This window comes from Lutzomyia longipalpis, chromosome 2 (assembly GCF_024334085.1).
Source record: "Lutzomyia longipalpis isolate SR_M1_2022 chromosome 2, ASM2433408v1".
NCBI classification, from domain to species: domain Eukaryota; kingdom Metazoa; phylum Arthropoda; class Insecta; order Diptera; family Psychodidae; genus Lutzomyia; species Lutzomyia longipalpis.
In genome coordinates this window covers 12,382,099-12,404,867 of record NC_074708.1, presented here as the reverse complement: position 1 = coordinate 12,404,867, position 22,769 = coordinate 12,382,099, and the positions used below count along the sequence as shown (strand labels likewise).

At 36.5% G+C, this 22,769-nt stretch overlaps 2 protein-coding genes across 2 annotated transcripts; one reads left to right on the top strand and one right to left on the bottom strand.

Annotated features, from left to right (window-relative positions):
• Positions 1-8,948: 8,948 nt before the first annotated feature.
• LOC129789208 (uncharacterized) lies at positions 8,949-9,773 on the bottom strand. The gene has a single exon (XM_055825856.1). It carries the CDS (start codon positions 9,771-9,773, stop codon positions 8,949-8,951), a length of 825 nt encoding a protein of 274 aa, XP_055681831.1.
• Positions 9,774-18,973: 9,200 nt separating this feature from the next.
• LOC129790734 (uncharacterized) lies at positions 18,974-19,928 on the top strand. The gene is made up of 2 exons (XM_055828412.1): positions 18,974-19,175; positions 19,242-19,928. The coding sequence occupies exons 1-2, from the start codon at positions 19,043-19,045 to the stop codon at positions 19,844-19,846; spliced, it is 738 nt and encodes a 245-aa protein (XP_055684387.1). The 5' UTR covers positions 18,974-19,042; the 3' UTR covers positions 19,847-19,928.
• The last annotated feature ends 2,841 nt before the right edge of the window (positions 19,929-22,769 follow it).

Here is a 22,769-nt window from a genome sequence, read left to right as displayed (position 1 = left end):
AATTTAAATTCAGGTAAAAATATAAATATAAAAATATATAAACCTATAAATATACATATATAAGTACAATGATGGTCCAGCAGAGTAAAGGGAATGTACTGGTAAGTTTCACTTACGGGCTGTGATTCTTCCTTCAGATGACAGTCCAAGTGTGGTGAAAATTGAGGTGGATAAATTTTTAGGAATGGTTTTCTCACGCAACGAATCACAGCCAACGCGCATGAGTAAGCCTTTCCCCACAATTTACACGCGTTGGCTGTGATTCGATGCGTGAGAAAACCATTCCTAAAAATTTATCCACCTCAATTTTCACCACACTTGGACTGTCATCTGAAGGAAGAATCACAGCCCGTAAGTGAAACTTACCAGTACATTCCCTTTACTCTGCTGGACCATCATTGTACTTATATATGTGTATTTATAGGTTTATATATTTTTATATGATTATATATTTTTTTATGTATATAAAAGGCGCCCCGCTTCGCGGGGCGCCAAATAGTTTGTTTAAAATATATGTGAATAGGTGAAAGTAATTGTTGATGTAGCAAAAAGGCAGAAGGCGGCCATTTTGAATTTTGAAATTGTTAAAATCTGATAGGTCATACCCACTATACCTGATGAAACTTCAATCGAAAAGCCTCTATCAAGTACCGTTAGGTCGATATAAGGCAATATTACAACAATCGGTACATATGGAAACTTGTTTTGGTCTATATCTCTGAAACCGCGACATAAATTTTTTTTATTTTTTTTTTTATTAAAAGGTGTACCTATCACCTATAACATACTAAAATTTAATCGAAATCTATCGTCCAGTTTTTGAGATATTAATCGAAAACTGGTCGAAAACTCATCAAAACTTTGGTTTTTGATTATAGGCCCTCTACCGGTAACTTTTAAAACTTCCTATGTATAGATAATTGTAGACCTTTTTGAGATCTTTCATTCAAAACCGGTTTGGTTAAAATCGGTTAACCGGTTTAGGAGTTATGCCCGACTTTCGATAAAAGTCTATATTTGCTAAACCGCTTGTCCGATTTTTGGAAATGGGTTATTGTTGAAAAGGTCTTGAAGGCCCCTACAACATATTAAAATTTCAGACCTCTAGCTATAATAGGGGCTGAGATATAGCAAAAACAAAATTGAAAAAAATTCAAAATGGCGGATGCAGGGGAGGGGGGGGGTGAATTTGATATCATAGTTGGACGACTTCCAGTCGATAATTGAACTTTGCCGTTGACCGCAAGTCTCTATCTATTACCGTTCTCTTGTAATTGAGCTTCAAACTACGGCCGGACGGACGGCCGGACGGCCGGAAAAGTTTTTCGGCGCATACGTTTTTTGGAATGTGGGGACCCTAATTCGTGCTCATACCAAGTTTGAGCCCGATCCGACGACCTTGAGCTTTAGAGTGGACACAGAAGCTGTGCTATTCTTTTCTTCGAAAGAATCACAGCAAAAAGGGGTCTCTTTTTTAGAGGGGGTCCTTTTTAAAAAGTGGCCTCTTTTTTAGAGGGGGTCCTTTTTAAAAAGGGGTCTCTTTTTTAGAGGGGGTCCTTTTTAAAAAGGGGTCTCTTTTTTAGAGGGGGTCCTTTTTAAAAAAGGGTCTCTTTTTTAGAGGGGGTCCTTTTTAAAAAGGGGTATCATTTTTACATAGGGTCCTTTTTAAAAAGGGGTCTCTTTTTAAAGGGGGTCCTTTTTAAAAAGGGGTCTCTTTTTTAGAGGGGGTCCTTTTTAAAAAGTGGCCTCTTTTTTAGAGGGGGTCCATTTTAAAAAGGGGTCTCTTTTTTAGAGGGGGTCCTTTTTAAAAAGGAGTCTCATTTTTACATAGGGTCCTTTTTAAAAAGGGGTCTCTTTTTACAGGGGGTCCTTTTTAAAAAGAGGCCTTTTTTTAGAGGGGTCCATTTTAAAAAGGGGTCTCTTTTTTAGAGGGGGTCCTTTTTAAAAAGTGGCCTCTTTTTTAGAGGGGGTCCATTTTAAAAAGAGGTCTCTTTTTTAGAGGGGGTCCTTTTTAAAAAGTGGCCTCTTTTTTAGAGGGGTCCATTTTAAAAAGGGGTCTCTTTTTTAGAGGGGGTCCTTTTTAAAAAGTGGCCTCTTTTTTAGAGGGGGTCCATTTTAAAAAGGGGTCTCTTTTTTAGAGGGGGTCCTTTTTAAAAAGGAGTCTCATTTTTACATAGGGTCCTTTTTAAAAAGGGGTCTCTTTTTACAGGGGGTCCTTTTTAAAAAGGGGTCTCTTTTTACAGGGGGTCCTTTTTAAAAAGAGGCCTTTTTTTAGAGGGGTCCATTTTAAAAAGGGGTCTCTTTTTTAGAGGGGGTCCTTTTTAAAAAGTGGCCTCTTTTTTAGAGGGGGTCCATTTTAAAAAGGGGTCTCTTTTTTAGAGGGGGTCCTTTTTAAAAAGTGGCCTCTTTTTTAGAGGGGTCCATTTTAAAAAGGGGTCTCTTTTTTAGAGGGGGTCCTTTTTAAAAAGTGGCCTCTTTTTTAGAGGGGGTCCATTTTAAAAAGGGGTCTCTTTTTTAGAGGGGGTCCTTTTTAAAAAGGAGTCTCATTTTTACATAGGGTCCTTTTTAAAAAGGGGTCTCTTTTTACAGGGGGTCCTTTTTAAAAAGAGGCCTCTTTTTTTAGAGGGGGTCCTTTTTAAAAAGTGGCCTTTTAATCCTTTCCCCACAATTTACACGCGTTGGCTGTGATTCGATGCGTGAGAAAGCCATTCCAAAAAATTTATCCACCTCAATTTTCACCACACTTGGACTGTCATCTGAAGGAAGAATCACAGCCCGTAAGTGAAACTTACCAGTACATTCCCTTTACTCTGCTGGACCATCATTGTACTTATATATGTGTATTTATAGGTTTATATATTTTCATATGATTATATATTTTTTTATGTATATAAAAGGCGCCCCGCTTCGCGGGGCGCCAAATAGTTTGTTTAAAATATATGTGAATAGGTGAAAGTAATTGTTGATGTAGCAAAAAGGCAGAAGGCGGCCATTTTGAATTTTGAAATTGTTAAAATCTGATAGGTCATGCCCACTATACCTGATGAAACTTCAATCGAAAAGCCTCTATCAAGTACCGTTAAGCCGATATAAGGCAATATTACAACAATCGGTACATATGGAAACCTGTTTTGGTCTATATCTCTGAAACCGCGACATAAATTTTTTTTATTTTTTTTTTATTAAAAGGTGTACCTATCACCTATAACATACTAAAATTTAATCGAAATCTATCGTCCAGTTTTTGAGATATTAATCGAAAACTGGTCGAAAACTCATCGAAACTTTGGTTTTTGATTGTAGGCCCTCTAGCGGTAACTTTTGAAACTTCCTATGTATAGATAATTGTAGACCTTTTTGAGATCTTTCATTCAAAACCGGTTTGGTTAAAATCGGTTAACCGGTTTAGGAGTTATGCCCGACTTTCGATAAAAGTCTATATTTGCTAAACCGCTTGTCCGATTTTTGGAAATGGGTTATTGTTGAAAAGGTCTTGAAGGCCCCTACAACATATTAAAATTTCAGACCTCTAGCTATAATAGAGGCTGAGATATAGCGAAAACAAAATTGAAAAAAATTCAAAATGGCGGATGCAGGGGAGGGGGGGGGTGAATTTGATATCATAGTTAGACGACTTCCAGTCGATAATTGAACTTTGCCGGTGACCGCAAGTCTCTATCTATTACCGTTATCTTGTAATTGAGCTTCAAACTACGGCCGGACGGCCGGACGGCCGGACGGCCGGAAAAGTTTTTCGGCGCATACGTTTTTTGGAATGTGGGGACCCTAATTCGTGCTCATACCAAGTTTGAGCCCGATCCGACGATCTTGAGTTTTAGAGTGGACACAGAAGCTGTGCTATTCTTTTCTTCGAAAGAATCACAGCTAATTAGTAAATTTAAGCTAGAAAGAAGTTTTCAAAATTATAAAAAAAAATAGAATCCGAAAATACTCTCCTACATATCAATTCTATAATCAGTTCAGAATGTTTGCTACAAGCCTTGATTTTCCTTTGTTGCTGATTGAGGTAGAATTGCAATAAAGGCAAAGAAAAGTCTTTAATCGTAATTTTAACTCATCTAACTGGTTTTAAATTAAACCTTTGCAGTAATATTGATCAGCATAGGCCAGTAAAAATCTGTAAAATTGTTTAAAAAAAAAACAATCTTCTTAGTAACCTAGTTTGATCAAAAACATTTTCATTTTATTTTGCTTTCTGGAGCTTTTCTTTTAGATAACTTTTCGGCGATTTTCGCAAAATAAAAGGTTAAATTGTTCAATTAAAAAACAACATTTTACCCATCTATATGTAATGCCAATTGCTAAATCCTGGACGACTTTTTCCAATATTTTTTCATTAATTATCATTAAATTTAAACCATAAAATTTTTATATGATTTTCTTTCAAAAAAATAAGGTTAACTTGTTTTATTATTTCTCAAGCCCATTCTAAATTACCTTTTAATATGCTTTTTTTAAAACAACAGTGAAAAACAAGAACTGTGCAAATTTCGCCAATCTCCCGCGTATTAAAGTCGGTCGTGCACTTTAATTGAGTGATTTTCATAATAACTCTTTCTTTTTGCCAGCAATTAATAAGCACGATCTCGCAATAAAGCCACAACAGTTTTTTAAAGATATTTTTTAATGTTGGAATCATGAAAATTTTCAGTTGAGATTAAAATACGACACTTTAGTGTTTTATAGGTGCACACACAAAAAACCCGAAGCAGTGCATAATTTTCGAAAAGTTCTCTCTTCTGGAAACTTTCAATTTCCCATCCCTAATTGTATGTTATGTATGTATGTAGCTCTTGTGTGGAGTGCAGCAGAAGCAGCAAAAAACGAAAGAAAGAAATGAGAAAAGTACTTGGAACAGTCATAAATGCTCCGTGGAAAAGTGTTTAAATAATGGATATAAAATTACGTGTATCGGCATGCCGTTATTTATCTTTCTTCATCGTCTTTTTTAGTGTTATGATCTCTCATGTGCTGTACATAATATTCTCCCAAACGCCACAAAATGCGCGAGTCTGTACGTTTTTTTTTTCAGCGTCCTCCTCATTCGTCTCTCTCGAGCCTCGTGTAAACACTAATTGAATGTACTTAGCATTGCCAGGTAAACGAGAGAAGAAGAAGAAAAAGCGAGACACTAATTTAGTGAATATCCGACGCCTCTGTGTGGATTTTTTTGGCAATTTTCTTTTATTGCCACCCCCTTTTGCAGTGTAGGTAGGTACACATAACGTGTGTACAGTACATATATAGTTCAAAGAGATACCGCACAGGGTTGAGCCCAAGGGGTGTTTATCTGAATGAAAATATTCGGATGATTCGCCAAAGAAATTAAAATATTTAACAGACAAATATTTCTTTTTTTTTGTTTTAAATTGGTAAGCATAAAGAGTGTAATAAATTCTAGCCAAAGAAGTGAAATTCATAAATTTAGTACTTTTTCACATTGTATTCAGTGTACTTTTACAACTAGAATTTATTATGTTTTTGGCTTGAATGTAGTACATATGTTTTCCGATAGGATTTAGTACTTTTAACTATTGAATTTAGTACTTTTTTCGGTTAGATTTTAGTATTTTTTGAAAATTCAATGTGTTAAGAACCTTGAAAGTTTCAACATGAAAGTTTCCATGTCAATATGCCTAACATAATGATCATGGAGACTGTATCGCCATCTGCGGCAGAATTGTGCATTTTCTCTCTTTTGACAGCCGTCAATAGTTGAAGAATAATGGCCACATGACAATTTCATCTCAAAAGTTATTAAAATAAAAATCCAATTTTTCGCCGTAATCGTGTGGCCGATCGGGTTATTTTCACCACCTCTATGTTCTTTAAATTTGAGTTGTGTAAAGTTGTTAGTTATATAGTGTGTAGAATAAATTAATTAAGAGAAAAATTGCTTGAGAAATTTATTTGCGAAAGTTGCACGTGTTTATGAAAGTCACCGGAGAATAGGGCTCCGCCCCGTGAAAGAGAAGCCCCCTCAACCATCCGGAAGACAGCCCTTCTGCATCGCATCATCTCAACGGAGGTTGTGAACGTCTACCAGAGATTCTGCAAGATATCCTGCACCAAAATTTTGCTCCTTCGGGAGCCGCATTGGCTCTAATTGCATTATTGTGTCTTTAAAGGTACGTGGCGACGCCCCAAAGAATCGTACAGCCCTATTTACATACAGTCCACTAATCTAGTTATTGATCATCTTCTCTAAAAGGTTTGTTACCTGAAGATTGCATCTGTGAAGAACATCTAGAGTTCAACCACTAATCATTTTACCATATATTCTAAAGGTACGTCATTATCACAATGTTAAGAAGTAAATTCAATAATTAAAAGTACTAAATTCCAATCGAAAACATACTAAATTCAAGGAAGAAATATAGTAAATTCTAATTGAAAAAGTTCTAAATTCAATCGAAAAAAGTACTAAATTTAAACCGAATAAGTAAGTACTAACTTCAATCCTGAAAATTACTTAAAAAAAACAGTAAATTCAAAGGAGAAAGTATAATAACTTCAAGCTGAAGGAGTACTAAATTTTAGCTCAAAATGAGAATATTCAAATATTTGGTGTGATTATTCGTTAATCTTCGGATTATTCGCCAAAACAATCAAAATATTCGGCAGATAAACACCCCTTGGTTGAGCCTTCCCGCGGGGGTCCATTGTGGACTATGGATTCCATTAGGTGTATGTTGGGAGAAAATTTGAGCAATTCCAGCGATATTCCTCCTCACTATTTCTGTCTTTTCGGCACATAAGCATTTCTGGAACTTCACAACGCCGGAGTAATTTGGCGCGAGAAGTTTCGTAACCCCTTTAAGCTCCGCTCAAGTGTTCTTTCCACCCTCGATTTCGTGCAACCATGTATTTATAGAGCAGACAAGATCCATTTCCACCAGCCGCAGCTGATACGAAGGGAGGTGGTTGGAGGACTCGCCCCCACCTCCCCCCGCATCCTACAACATGAAAGTTTCTCCTCTCAACATAAATTCAATTTAAATGTTGAACGTTTGAAGCGTGTGAGTACTTCTTGTGCGAAAATTCCTTTCACTGTTCTCACATGAGAGAAGCTCAAAATACAACCAAGTTGCACACCCGATCCCCCGCGCGTACAGCAGTAAATGCTCACTTTATAAATATAGAACATCACCTAATTACCAACTCACTGTGAGTCTTTTCATCTTGCATCACGTATGATTGCTATCAGTATACGGCGACTTCACACACAACACCCCGAGATGCGATGGCATGTGGACAAGAAAGGAATAACTTTGCTGCCTGATCAATAACACTCTTTGATGTGTGCTCACTGAACTTACTCCTCTCGGTACATACACAGAGAGTACTTTCCCAGGGGGCCAATACACCCAACATCCACATCAGACACTTTCCGCACCCACCCACCCGCTCATACTCCAACCTCATTGACGGGCTATTGAAAAGTTATCCTTTGGGGGATCTCAAGTTATATATTTCCGCCCCTATGCTACTTTTCATGACTCTCACAGACTCCACATTTTCCGAGAATACTTTGCTGGAAAAAATAGAATTTTCATCAATATAATAAAATACATATACATAGCTACATATATATTGATGGAAGTATTTTTGGATAGAACCCCCTTTCTCTATGCTTTAATCAATGTTAATCAACTTATCAGAGAATCTACCTACATATTTTTTTCAGAATCTGTTGTATTCCGACGTAGGTAGTTCTTAACTCTTTCTTGATCCGGTTTTCGTCCTTTTAACTCCTGGTTTAAAGAGAAAAATTTCCCTTGACGAAAACCGGATAAAGAAAGAGTTTTGATTAAATTTAAAAGCTTTAATCGATTCTAATAAATTTATTTCATATTGAGACGGAAGCTTTATTCGTAATTGGAGCTAATGAAGACGTAGTAAGCAGCAAAATGTCCTTACATCTACTGAAGAAGACCCACTACAAGGTCTAAAGCTCTGGCTTAACCCTTTAAGGTTTTTTGGATCATACGCTGACCCAAACGTGAAACATTTTATTTTTTCAATTATTAGTTGGTATACCACAATCGTGGCATACCAAGTATTGTAATCATCGGAAAAACCGACCACCTCAGATCGGGCTCAAACTTGGTATGAGCACGTTTTAGACATCTCACATTACGAAAATGGTGGTGGAAAATTTTTGATCCGGCCGGCCTGCCGGCCGGCCTTCCGGTGGTCCAAACTTTACCTTATAACTTGAGAACGGTAACTGATAGAGACTTCGGGTTTGAAGTTTTCTATAGAAATGTGGGTGTAAAATTTCATTTTTTTGCATTTTCAAAATCCAAGATGGCCGCCATCCGCCATTTTGAACTACCATCAACCACTTCCCTTACAGCTAGAGGTCTGAAATTTTAGTATGTTGTAGTGCTCAGTGAGACGTTTTCATCGATAACTCATACTTGAAAATCGGTCAAGCGGTTTAGCAAATATGGCGACCTAAAGCAAAAAGTGTTTTTTCGATATAACTTAAGAACGGCTTAACCGATTTTGACGATCTTGGTATCAAATGAAAGGTTTCAAGAAGCCCTACAACTATCTAGAACATTTCAAATTCCAGAAATGGCCGCAAGAGGCGCTAAAATCAAAAACAAAAATTGCCTAACTTTAAGGGGCTATATCTCCGAACATGAATGAATGAATGAATATAGTTTATTATATGCAAGAGATACAGTGATCTATAGTAGCACTATATATTACAATAATTGCAATAAATTTTACTTAATTTGAGTGTAAGGATACAATTTTTTTTTTCTTTAGTTCAAAATAATAGGAGTTATTTTAAAGAAAATTTTAAATTTGATTCTACTTTTTCACCATGTGATATTTTGAAGCCGGATTGCAGATTCTCGTGTCAGTGTCGAAGCCAGTTTTTGAATATAAATGGTAGATGAGTTACGCTCTGTTTACTTAAATTTTTCCAAGTCCTTGCGGTGTTTAATTTGAAAGATTTTACTTTTTTCCGACTTTCGTGCATACAATACTCCACTCTTTGTCCATGCAAATTTGAGCAAATCATTCCTCCGCATATCCCTTGCGATTTTGAAGAGAAGTTGGAAATATCCGGTGAGCGATTCATTGATGTACACGGGCTTCGTGTCACCTTCCTTCATGAGATCCCCAGAAGTGAGAAAAACTTTGGAGCGCCGCGCCTCTCTATATTTCTGCATGATGAGAGATGATTGCTCCTCTCCCAAATTGCAAATCTCCAATCGTTGTTCCCCAACCGATTTGTTCTCTACTTTGGTCACTCTGAATGTTGGAGTGGGGGCAGAGACCGCTGCAGATTCAATTTTTAGTTTTTTGCAAATGTTGGTGTACACTTGCTCTGCATTTACTGTTGCCTTCAGTGGAAGACCGCAAATGATAAGAGCTCCCTTTTTTCTTCGTTGCCTTTCAGTCTCTAGTGAAATTTGCACTGACACAATTTCAGCTTTCAATTTCACATTGTCACTGCGTTGCTCCATCAATGCATCCACCACCTCAGAATGTCTCTTTTCCTGCTCCTGCATAGTGGCTTTCATGATCTCGATTTCTCTTTCCAACTGTTGAATTTTCTCCCCAATGATCTTCCACTTCTCACCTTCTGGCTCACACGGGACAGCTTTTTCACCGGAAGACTCAATTTTCTTTGTGGCCTTCTTAACTTCGTCAAAGTGGTCACCCACCTTTTCCAGCTCCTGAAGGATGCAATCCACGGGAGAGGCATCCAAGTGGGTTTTGCTCGACATTTCATCAGAGACCGATTGTGTCCGACCAAAGCTGCTTCTGCTTGAACTTGCTCTCTTGCACGTACCACAAAACCAGGGAATTTTCTTCGACACATCTGTTATAGATTTCCTTTAAATTTTGATATGTTGTAGCCTGACTCAATATCTTTCACCAGTCCGAAAATTAAGAAAATCTATGTCGCCGTTTAGAAGATATGACCATTTGAAAAATTCTTGAATTTGAAAAGTTCTATAAGCCATATCTCTTGAACGGTCTCTCCGATTTTGCTCAATTTGGTATCAAATTAAAGGTTTTGCAAAACTCTACAACTTTCTGAAACATCAGAAACCTCTAGAACCATTCCTTGAGGACAAAAAGTGCAAAAAAATGTTTTAGTCAAACAAATATCCGCCATTTTTGTTCTAGATGTGACCTTGAAAATTATTGATATATATGTCAACTTATAGCTTGTTTCAAGACCTTTCCAAAACTAGTTAAGAAATTTCTGTAGGTCTTATAGAACTTCAGATATGAGCATTTTTATCTTTCATATTGATGAATTTCATTAAAAAAATCAACTTTGCCTACTAATTCTGCTCACAAATAAAAGTCAATCATAACGCGTCCAGTTATAAGAGTTGGTGTCCCACAACGTGTAGAAGTTTGTTTATGCGTTGTAATGCGATTTGTGAGCAGAATTAGTAGGCAAAGTTGATTTTTTTTTGTGAAATTCAGCAATTTGATGCATAAAAATGATCATATCTTTGGTTCTATAAGACCTATAGAAATTTCGTGACTAGTTTTGGAAAGGTTTTGAAATAAGCTATAATTTGACATATATCTCAATGATTTTCAAGGTCACCTCCAGAACACAAAATGGCGGATTTTTGTTTCACAAAAAGGTTTTTTCGCATTTTTCGTCCTGAAGGAATGGTTCTAGAGGTTTTTGATGTTCTAGAAAGTTGTAGATAATTGCAAAACCTTTAATTTGATACCAAATTGAGCAAAATCGGACACGCGGTTCAAGAGATATGGCTCTGAGAACTTTTCAAATGCAAGAATTTTTCAAATGGCCATATCTTCAAAACGGAGACATAGATTTTCTTCATTTTCGGACTGGTGAAAGATATTGAGTCAGGCTACAACATATCAAAATTTAAAGGAAATCTATAACAGATGTTCGGAGATATTGCCCCTTAAAGTTAGGCAATTTTTGTTTTTGATTTTAGCGCCTCTTGCGGATGTTTTTGAAACTTGGAATGTTCTAGATAATTGTAGGGCTTCTCAATACCTTTCATTTGATACCAAGATGGTCAAAATCGGTCAAGCCGTTCTCGAGATATATCGAAAAAACACTTTTTGCTTTAGACCGCCATATTTGCTAAACGGCTTGACCGATTTTCAAGTATGAATTATCGATGAAAGTGTCTCACTGAGCCTTACAACATACTAAAATTTCAGATCTCTGGCTATAAGGAAACTGGTTGACAGTAGTTCAAAATGGCGGACGGCGGCCATCTTGGATTTTGAAAATGCGAAAAAATGAAATTTTACACCCACATTTCTATAGAAAACTTTAAACCGGAAGTCTCTATCTGTTACCGTTTTTGAGATATAAGGCAAAGTTTGGGCGACCGGCAGGACGGCCGGCCGGCAGGACGGCCGGCCGGCCGGATCAAAAATTTTCCACCACCATTTTTGGAATGTGGGTTGTCTGAAACGTGCTCATACCAAGTTTGAGCCCGATCTGAGGTGGTCGGTTTTTCCGACGATTACAATACTTGGTGTTGGCCACGAAGTGGAACACCAACTAATTACAACGCATAAACTGACCCATCCGCGTTGTGGTATACCAACTCTAATAACTGGACGCGTTATGATTGACTTTATGAATGTAATTGTTTTTCCATGTTACAAATGCATCAAATTCACGCATAAGGGTTCAAAGAAGACGTTCTGAGTGAGAAAAATCTTCTAAAAAAATTCATAGAATAAAAATCGCGATAAAAGAGCGCATGTTTCAATGTTTTTATGTTTCACGTTGGACGTTAAAGGGTTAAAGTGCTCTGCTTATTCATAAAAAAGCAGAAATTTAGCTCTGACGAACAAGAAATGAAGAGATATTACATTCCAGTTAGATAGGAAATAAATAGCAACGAAATTATTCAAATATGCCTAAAAATGTTTTATCTGTTAAATGGAAGACGTTATAGTAACCCTGTTCGCGAAATTCCCCGAATTATACGCGATAAATTACACTTTATTACGGAGCAGGCACGTTTGCATCCGTATTCCTTGCCTTCCGAAACCGATCTGTCATTTTTGCCGCCAAATCATTCTTTTTTCCCTACATTCTCTATTTTCACCACTCGAATTCACCACTTCGAGTGCGCGCCAAATTCAAATATTATTTTATTTCATAAGTTTTCCGAACAAACCCTTTGACGAAGCATCTTACATACACACTTGTACTGTATGGAGCAAAAATTAAAATGACAATTGAAGACTTTCTCTGTGGTTAACAGCATTCAAAGCAATCCTCATCTACACACGTGAAAAAAACACATTGCATGTCTCCCTCAGAGCATCGTTGCATATCAAGGTCGACAATAGCTCGAAGGATTGATGATTCAAATATTGTTCGAATAGGATATAGGAAGCCTGATCTCAAGATCATTGATTGTAAGCATTGCGTTGGACGGATATTGAGACTAGGGCTCCGAAAAATCGAACTTTTCGATGCTTCGAAGTGTTGAGAAAAAATCGAAGCACTGCAAAAGAACTGCTTCGTTTTTAAAATGCTTCGATTATTCGAATAATCGAATAAGCTTCGAAGCTTCGAGTAATTTTTAGATATTCGAAGCTTCGAAGCTTTTTAAAATATTCGAAGCTTCGAAGCATTTTAGGTATTCGAAGCGGATGGACGACTCGTTTTAAAAATGCACAATTGAGCTGCGCTTATTTTTGTGAATTTGCATAGCTTTAAGAACTTTTCTTATAAAATTATCCTCAAGCGCGTACCGTCTTTAATAAAAAAGAATATCCTTAAGAAATTATTTTATTTTTAAAAATCTTTTTTTTAAGGTGTCTTCAAGCGCGAAGCGCCTTTAATAAAAAGTAATGTCCTTAAGAAATTATTTTATTTTTAAAAATCTTTTTTTTAAAGATGTCTTCAAGCGCGAAGCGCCTTTAATAAAAAATTAATGTCCTTAAGAAATTATTTTATTTTTAAAAATCTTTTTTTTTAAAGATGTCTTCAAGCGCGAAGCGCCTTTAATAAAAAATTAATGTCCTTAAGAAATTATTTTTTTATCTTTTTTTTTAAAGCTGTCTTCAAGCGCGAAGCGCCTTTAATAAAAAGTAATTTTCTCTTTGAAAAAAAAGTGAAATATTGTAAAGTACTAGATGAGTCCCCAATCAAGTGTGAGCAAATTGCACTTGAAGGTATAATATGAAAGCATACATATTATTAATTGTGGTCGAATAGATTTTTGGATATTCTATTGTAACTTTCTTTCAAAAAACAAGACAAGCAGGATATCTACCTGAATTGAGTTAATAATGAGGGTAGCATAATGACTTCTAACGGTCATTATTGTAAAACCCGTTATATTCTGTTTAATGATAGACATATGCTAAACTTAATCTGTAAAAGAATGTCTGTCTGTAGCAAATAAACTTCTACAAAACGACTGGGCCGATTCTACTGAAAAAACGTGCATTCGCTATTTAAAAAAATGTTTTGTCTCTCGCAATGATTTTTTTATTTGACTGAAAATTCGGTTTTCTGTAGGAGGTACCTGAGAAATATAAAACGAATTTTTCCCTGTGACCCTTAAAAAGTTCAAAATGGCGCGCTCGAAAGTCCTTAAATCGCGAAAACTACAAACAATTTAGTCAAACATGAAACATCGTTTAGAAATTTTTTTTCCGCTTCGCGCTTGAAGACACCTTAAAAAAAAAAGATTTAAAAAATTTTTTTAAGGACATCAGTTTTTTATTAAAGGCGCTTCGCGCTTGAAGACATCTTTAAAAAAAAAAGATTTTTAAAAATAAAATAATTTCTTAAGGACATTAATTTTTTATTAAAGGCGCTTCGCGCTTGAGGATAATTTTATAAGAAAAGTTCTTAAAGCTATGCAAATTCACAAAAATAAGCGCAGCTCAATTGTGCATTTTTAAAACGAGTCGTCCATCCGCTTCGAATACCTAAAATGCTTCGAAGCTTCGAATATTTCAAAAAGCTTCGAAGCTTCGAATATCTAAAAATTACTCGAAGCTTCGAAGCTTATTCGATTATTCGAATAATCGAAGCATTTTAAAAACGAAGCAGTTCTTTTGCAGTGCTTCGAATACGCTTCGATGCTTCGAATCACCGAAGCTTCGATGTTCAGATCGAAAGTCCGAGCCCTGATTGAGACGTTTCCATTTGCAGTTAACCGCTCATTTATGTTAGAGCCGTAATACCAGAAAGTACAGGTAAAAAATTGCTAGATATGGTTCGTCTGAAAAACTTAACTACCGACCAAGACGCCTAGAATGCCGTCATGAAAGTATTAGACGAAAACCAAAATGATTCTTCATCAATTCGGATCCTGAATGAAGAGACATTGTTTTCCCAGAGGCTTGATTTATAAATGCTGCATTTCAATTCAAGCGATGACCTGAAGCTGCCAACTATCGCTAAGATGTTCAGAGGGTTGTCCGACAACCATCCGCATCCATCCCTGTGGAGCAACATATACAGAAAGTCATTCACTATAAAGGACAAAATCTGGACAAATGAACACAACAAGCTTAGGCTGGAAATGGTTAAGTAGGAGTTGTTGAAGAAGATGAACTACAACGTGATATGATACGGATTTGTATTTTTTTAAGATAGCTTAATAAGCTCTATGTGAACACACTGTAATGTCATCAAGCATAAGCTTCATGACATTAGTGTGTTCATATAAAGCATATTAAACTAATCAATTGAAACGTCATTAGCAAACACGTGTACATTCTATACATAGAACAAAGTATTTGAAGTTGAAAGAACTAGATCTAAATAAAAATGAAACGTGAAAAGCTGGACGGATTAATTAAAAGCGTAGTCGAAGATAAGGCAGCTGTGTCCTCCAGTAGAACAACCGCAGAGGCAATCTGCGTATGTACTATGTATTTGCAGGCCTGAGGAAGGAGAAATAAAGCTCCGAAACGTCGCAGAAATAATAAAAGAGTATTTTCTAAAGGTCAGATCCCGCGTTTTGACTCCCACAACAATCTGGAGAGTTACATATAGAAGTCAAAGCTTTTTCTCTGCACCAGGATGGTAAGTGAGCTTTGGCGATGCCACCATAATACGACGCTCCCGAAGATTATGAACCATACTCCTGTGTTAAAAGACAGGAATATGGTTCATAATCTTCGGGCACGTCGAATAGTATTTTATTAATTCAGCGATATTATCCGTTCCTTTAAATCCCGAATGAATATTTGTGAATCCTTCGAGCCTGACGTAAGTGTTTGCTCCGCGCTCATGCCGATTTGCTCCAACGGCTGAATGACAATCCCAGCTACTTTGGAATTAATTAATAATCGTGGAACTGCTTCTATACTACCTGCCTGGTTTTTAAGTCAGCCCGAATAAAATAATATGCTAAGACAAGTAAACAACAAAGCATAAATACGTAAGGAGGTGAAGTGTTCTTGCTGATCGAATATGTTTGTCCTGCCTGACTGTTTAAAGTGCAATAAGTTAATAAAGCGCAGTGGTGGTGAAGCCATCTAGTGCAGGATTGACTGATTTTCAAAACTCAACTGTGCATAGTCCTGTGTAAATACGTTCTGGACAATGTCTGAATTTTCAGTATAAGTAAATTTCAATTTCAATGTCTTGACTGATTTTCAAGACCGATTTTTTCTAAATTTTTCTATTACAATGAGAATAAAGACTTAAATTTGAAAATAAGTTTCTGAATTAAAAGATAAAAAAAAGGAAAGATTCTAGGTTCTTCAGAGTAAAGAACATCTATACTTCTCTTGCTAATGTCTTGAATAGTCAGAACTGCTATTGCTCGAAAACAACAGCTGGACTTATAAGCATTCCCTTAGGAAGCTTGAGCTAAGCTCAAATTGTCTTCACTTAAGTATCTGATATTTCTTCTTTTTTTTCTATTTAAGTTTTTTCGGACTGGACGTTATTTCGACATCCACATAGCCCAGTCTTTGATACAAAGTTCAAATTGTTATCTATGTATCTCACAAAGCTATGTATGACATTTCATAGAAACCTTCTCTTGAGCAATTGAGCGCATAAATTGCGACGAGTTCATAAGACGGGATCTTTGTGGTGCCAACCGCTAATTGCTTGATTGAATCCAATAGTTCTTTGACCACTTTCCCACATCTCCCGATGAATTACCTCATAGTTCTCTCTTGTAAATCCATTCGATTCATCTTACAAATGTATACGAGAAAACCACTCACCAGGCCCACTTCTTCGGCATTCACCCATTCTCTCCCACTTGCCAACATACAATTCCCTTATTCATGGCACGACGTCGTTTGGAGCATAACCTGCACTTCCCTCCACGGCCGCGGATTGGATCATAATTGTAACCCATGCGGCAGATTGCAAATGAGGTTTGGCGGTGATTTAAGTAATGCACTTTTGTACCTTCTTTTCTCGGGTCAATCTAAATGGCTGGGTAAGTTGCCATTTTATCAATCCCCTGACGGAGCAGCATTCCTCAATATTGTACCACATACCCGTTGTATGGGGCTGCCACACAGCACGTCACTCGTTCTCCGCGAGTACCCGCCATTCTTTACGATTGCGAGCATTGTTCTAAATTCCACACGGCCGCACGGTGTCCAATTTGGGTGTGCGAGCCACTCACAGAATCTCGCGATATACATTCACTGATCGACGTCAAGTGATTTCTCAGCGGCGATCTCGCGATGGCGCGGTGTGCAGAGCTCGCAATTATCGAGGAAGGCTAATTGACTGCATGAAAAATGATTTCAATGCTCAATGCTTCCCATTTTTTTTTGCACGCCTTTGCCTCATAAAAAATGTGAATTGGTAATTAATTAGCCTTTGGGGGGGAATGGGTTTTATCAGGGTGACCCACCTATGTGTTAGTGATAAATAGAGAGATTAATTTCAAACTCGTGCACGAGATTGATCTGATAGAGCTAAAATCGATTCTCACAGAACATTAGTATTTATGACACATTTTATCAATTTTTTCCTCAATCATCTCATATGTTGGCATAGAATAAGTGGTCGGGCCTGTTCTGTGTGGCTGCAGCACCTCCACGGCCCCCATGATATGTGGCCCCGCGTTGGATGCTTGTGGAAATTTATTATAAACGAACATGTCTCGGTCAAGGAATGGCCCAAACGGCCGTATTAGTGCGCGAGCGTTCCGAACCTTTTGGCTATAATAAATTTGCATATTTTCATATGATTTACGATTTTGAGATTTATAATAACTGCAAATGAAGTTTAATGGCGTGTGTCGGATAGGACGCACCGAGCGCGAGGGATACACTCTCCCCGGCCTTTTGGGTTGGGAATTAACGAAAAATACCACCGGATGGTATAATATGTGGCAACGAGGGAATCCCAATGGAGGCGAGAACATAGCCGTGATAATTCATACGAAGAATTAAATTGTTGTCCATAAGAACCCGCATGTAGCGATGCTTTTTCTGCACGCTCCCACAGAAATTCTCTCAGGTGAATTGGGTTGGTACCTTCCTGCACAACCCACGGAATTAAATTATTTCTCACCTGAATGCTGAATTTTTGCCGTGCAAGTGAGAATATCCTGTTGTGGGGGATGTTTCCGCCCTTCGCCCAACAAATGTCTGTTGGGGCATTTGCAGCAATGCTTGCGTGCTTCAATTGAGAGGGATTTTTAGGGAGGGAATTGGGGGTGCTTAACCTACATTTAGAAATTTAAAAATTTGTAATTTGAAAAAGTTGGGAATTTTCTTAAAGGGGTGTAAAGAATCAGGTAGATTGGAGCTTTAAATTGGCATTAAAATATTGATATTTTCTTCATCAATTTTATACAAGAGGTGTTTATCTGGTGAATATTTTGGTGTTTTAGGCGAATCATCCGAATATTTCCGAAGATCTGAATATTAGACTTCACATGAAAATCTTTTGCTAGAAACCGAACAACTCAAAACCGAAAAAAATCCAAAAACGTATTTAGGACTTTTTGGTTTAAATTTTTTTTTCGGTTTTAATTTAGTTCTCTCTTAAGCCTATATAATTTTTCTTAAAGTTTTTTTCCTCAATCTGTGTAGTTTTGGGACTGAAAACCAAATATTCATCGGCTTGAATTAAGCCTTTTTTTGGGTTGAATTTACTACTTTTCGATTTGATTTAATTGTTTTCAGGCTTGAATTTAACATTTTTAGGCTTAGACCTATCTTTGAATTTCCTTGGCGAATCATCCGAATATTAGCGATTAATCCAAATAATTCCGAAGATCCCAATAATTTCCTCCAGATAAACTCCCCTTGATTTTATACCTGAGGTTGCATAAAAAATTATCCAGCTTTCCCTGCAGAGATTTGCCCATTTTACTAAATTTAGCAAGCTCGGAATGTCTTAAAACGTTTCTTACTTTGATAAAAGACAAATTGATACGATTAAAGGAAAAGTTGTGGAACTTCTTGTGAGTAGTTTCAAGAATTTTTAGTTTAGAACTGACTTTTCCAGACAATTTTGAAGCCAGATTTTGCGAAGATTTAAAATAATTTGGATTAACAATTTTAATTTTTTTGGTAGTTTCCACAAATTTTCTTTAGGAGAATTAGTTTAGAAAAGATTAAATCTTGAGAATTAATAAGTTTCTATTGTTTTTCTAGAAGAGCAACCAGATTTAATAGAAAAATAAATGTATAGAATTTTTAAAATAAATTTTTTTGACACATAAAAACCTAAAAAAAAATTTCAAAAAAATCACGAACTTCTTCACCGACCTAACATGCTATATACATACATAGATATGCTAGATATGCAAGTATGTATATAGCGTTGAACGCGTTGAAAAAGCATGCGGGACGAAAACGTCCGATGCGACAGCACCGATACCTGCCGTCAACATACGATACGATTCTTTCTCTCACGTTTCGGAGAGAAGCATAATAATGTTCGGGGAGGCTTCGGATATTCTTCTGCGTCTTTTCACAACACTTGTGCTCCGTTCCGTTCCGTTCCTATCAGTGTGTGAGAAACCTCCGTAGCTGTGAGACTTATTTGTGTCGCTAAAAATCACTCAAAATGGATAAAAATAAACTAATTGAACTTGTGCAACAACATCCAGCCCTTTACGATACAACGCATCAATCCTATCACGATATGAGTGTCAAGAAACAGGCGTGGAAGAGTATTGCACGTGAACTTGACCTTCCAAGTAATAAACCTCCAAAATAATTATAAAAGAAATGCAAAATGATTTTAAAAAAAAATTCTTTTCTAGTGGAGAAAATTCGTAGAAGATGGACTAGTCTGAGGGATTCCTACAGACGTACTTACGCGAAGCATAAGGGCCCAAAACCAGAAAATGCATCTGACCACATTCCCCTCAAATGCTGGGTGTTTGGGATGAAAATGTCATACCTATATCCATTCTTGAGAATGAGACGTAATCAACAAGATCTGGATGAAGAAACCGTAGATCCATTATCAGACAACGAAGAGGCTGCTATGGAATGTATTCCTGTTCTATCGCCATCTGCCTTCAAGGAAGACTCTCACACCTTTCCATCAACTGGAATTCAACACGATTTCATGGAGAGTAAGAACAACGATGGAATTGACGACACAGGAAGTGTTTCTTCCGCAGAATTTCCAACATTGCCTGAGAATCAGGAGACAGTGGTTGTTTCCCTACTCAAGCATATCCTGAAGGAACGTCAAGAAATCGATGATATTGGGCAGTTTTTTGAGTGTATGGCCACAACTGTTCGTACCTTTCCTCCACAGTACAGGGCTCAGGTGAAAACAAAGGTGTTTGAGATTGTTAACAAAACGGAATTGGAGATTCTAAGTAAGCCATCTTCTTCAAGATCCTTTAATTCTTAGAGTTCTTTAATAAAGATTTACCGGCTTAAGCTGTAATACTTTGAAAATTTAAAGATCAATAAATATTAAAATGAATGAAAAATATTGTTCCTCACTCTCAACCCAATTTTTATTTTTTTTTTTTTTAATAAACCGATATTTTACGATTATCTTGTTTGGTCTTCAGTTTTAAAAGGACTCAAGAAAAGTTTGGCCATTTCCTGGAAATGCTGGGAAACATACTTAGAGACTGATTTCGAACAACAAGAATAACATTTAAAATTTTTAAGTCCGACTGAATAGTAAATTCCGCCCTTTATGAATTTTCAAAGGGAATTCTTGGCAATTTTTTTTCATTTAAAATAAAAATCTTTTATCATGTACATAGGTAGGTATGCTCATAAACCCTCCTATCAGACATTTAATTCTCTCTTTTGCCAAAGTGTTGGGAAAAGAGCGTGATTGGGTTGAGAGGGAAGAAAAAAATATAACATACTGCCAAGATATATAACAAAAAAGCTCAAATAAACGATCCGTAAATTCATATATGATGAATTGTGTCGGTTCATAACCCAAGGGTAAAATTTTTCTTGTCCTCCTCGATCGCCATACAAATCCAAACGACTTTTTACTGCCTTTCTCGCTTCTTCTATTTTTTTTTCTCTCCAATAACAAAATGAACATTTTCTTCGCCATAAATGAATCTCCTTCCTCGTACTTGGCAACAAAACTCCTCGACTTTTTTTCTTCTTCTTCTGCAAAACCATTCCGTATTTAATATGAAGCAATTTTGTCGTCTTCTGCATAGGGCATAGAGGTAGACACAGCACAATGTTATCTGGCGAACAAGCTCGCTCCATACATTACACATGAGTCGAATGGACAAAGAAGGAGAAAGAACATTTCTACACGGCACTACTAATTGTTAATTACAGGAATGGAATTGAATACCATGTGAAAGAGTTTTTAACATACAAATGAAACGTTCCGCATGAAATTGAATGGATTGAAAATAAAGACGAAAGGGGGGAGATTAAAAGCCGATCGCCACAATTTCCCTCGCTGTGGATAAATTCTTTTTGTTAACCAGATGAATCGAGGTTTTCTTAACCCGATTTTATATGGGGATTTTTGTTTGAGATTCAAAACGCAAAAAAAACTAATCCATGTCTCTGATTTTGATGTGTAGAGTAGAAGAAAAGTTTACGAATTAGAATTTAAGGTCGACATTGTTTTCTAGTAACCCAGATTTATTCGGGGCTTTATTCAGGAATTTTCACAAAATTATCTTTTAAAATTGAAAAGTTAATTCTTAACTATAAATCTTGGAATTTTGCGCAAAAAGTTCTAAAAAGGCTTCCTTTAACCGGATCTATTCGATTATAGAAAAAGATATTGTTTTAATATGGATTAAAAGTCAACGACGTAAAATTACTGAGAGTACCAGGATCAATTTCCGTTTTTCTTGATTTTTTTTGTTGTTTGAGAAACGTCTTATAATATTCCTGGCATTTCCTAGGATAGTTTAGACAAAGCTACTCACGTTAATAACAATTGCCAACCCCTTGGCTCGAAACAATGAAATTTTTGTTTATCAAAGCGCAATCTTACACCAACAATTACTACCAACAGAAGTGAGATCATCAAGGAGAACGCTGCTGTCCATTCTATTTAGGCGTGAGGAAACCTTGAGCGGGTTCTTTTACACGCCATATCCGAATTTCACCTAAAATGGTTAAAAAAATATATTCCTCCATAAACGTGATTAGCATTATTTCTTACGGACGCACATGCCACCTTTTAGTACAATTTAATACATTCAGAATTGGTGGCTTAATGTGGTGAATGGTAAAAAATGTGTGCTCGTAATTATCGCACTCCTCATGGCTATTGTGTGTCAGTCATTCATTAAACCCAATTCAAATCCCTCCGCTTCGCATTTGCCACCTCTCATTCCCACCAATGTCAGGCTACGTAGAGAGTAAGGAGATGGTTAAGGCCACCCTGATGGGGGATAAAATACATCAGGGGCAAGTGTGGCTGAGGGCATATGGATGCTCGGATGCATATCACCTGATTTAGTCTAATTATTGAGAGGAATACTACAGTGATGTCTCAAGAAACGTCTACAATTCGACTTTAAATAAATTGCGAAAATTGTAAGTTTGACATTAAAACATAAACCTGACTTAAGAAACAAAGTAGGACCGTTTATTAAGTCTGGTTAAGGTTCTGTAAGCGAACCTTAGTTTGTTTATGTAGGACTTTTAAGACGTATTCAACCCTAGTTCAGCCTGATCTAACTTTAAAACCTTAGAAGCTTGACCTTAAAAAAATTAATTCTAGGCTTCGCTTTAAAACCTTTAGACTCATTTTAAAAACTTAAACTTACTTTAAAAAACTGTAGTCTAACTTAGAGAAGTTAAACCTTACTTAGAAAAACTTAGATCAAAGTTAAGACAATTAAATTACAAAGTGTGGCGTAAAAATGATAGAGTATGACGACACATATTTTAATATTTTGTGAAAAAATTGAAAATTTCTTAGATATTTGTTTAAGTCACTTTTTATTTAATGCTTTTTTCTTTAAGCGATTACCATTGTCCTAATATTTCCTAGGATTCTCTGAAAACGTAAAAGAATAATAAATTTATTTTTTCAATAATTATCTCTAAGAGTCTAGTCTTAGAATAATTCTTTTCGAACAAATTATTTAAATCTATGGAATCATTGGAAAAAAAACTAAAATTAAATGAAATGTACTGGTAAGCTGACCAAGCTTACGAGAGCTGTGTTTCTTTCAGTGTACCAATTTTGTGAGAGCAAACTAGAACGCGAATTTGTTTAAATACATGCAAAATCGGGAAAAGTTGAAAAGTCATCCCCCAAGAAATCTTTAAAATGCCATATCTCGGGAACGGCTCCATAGATTTTCGAGTTTGAG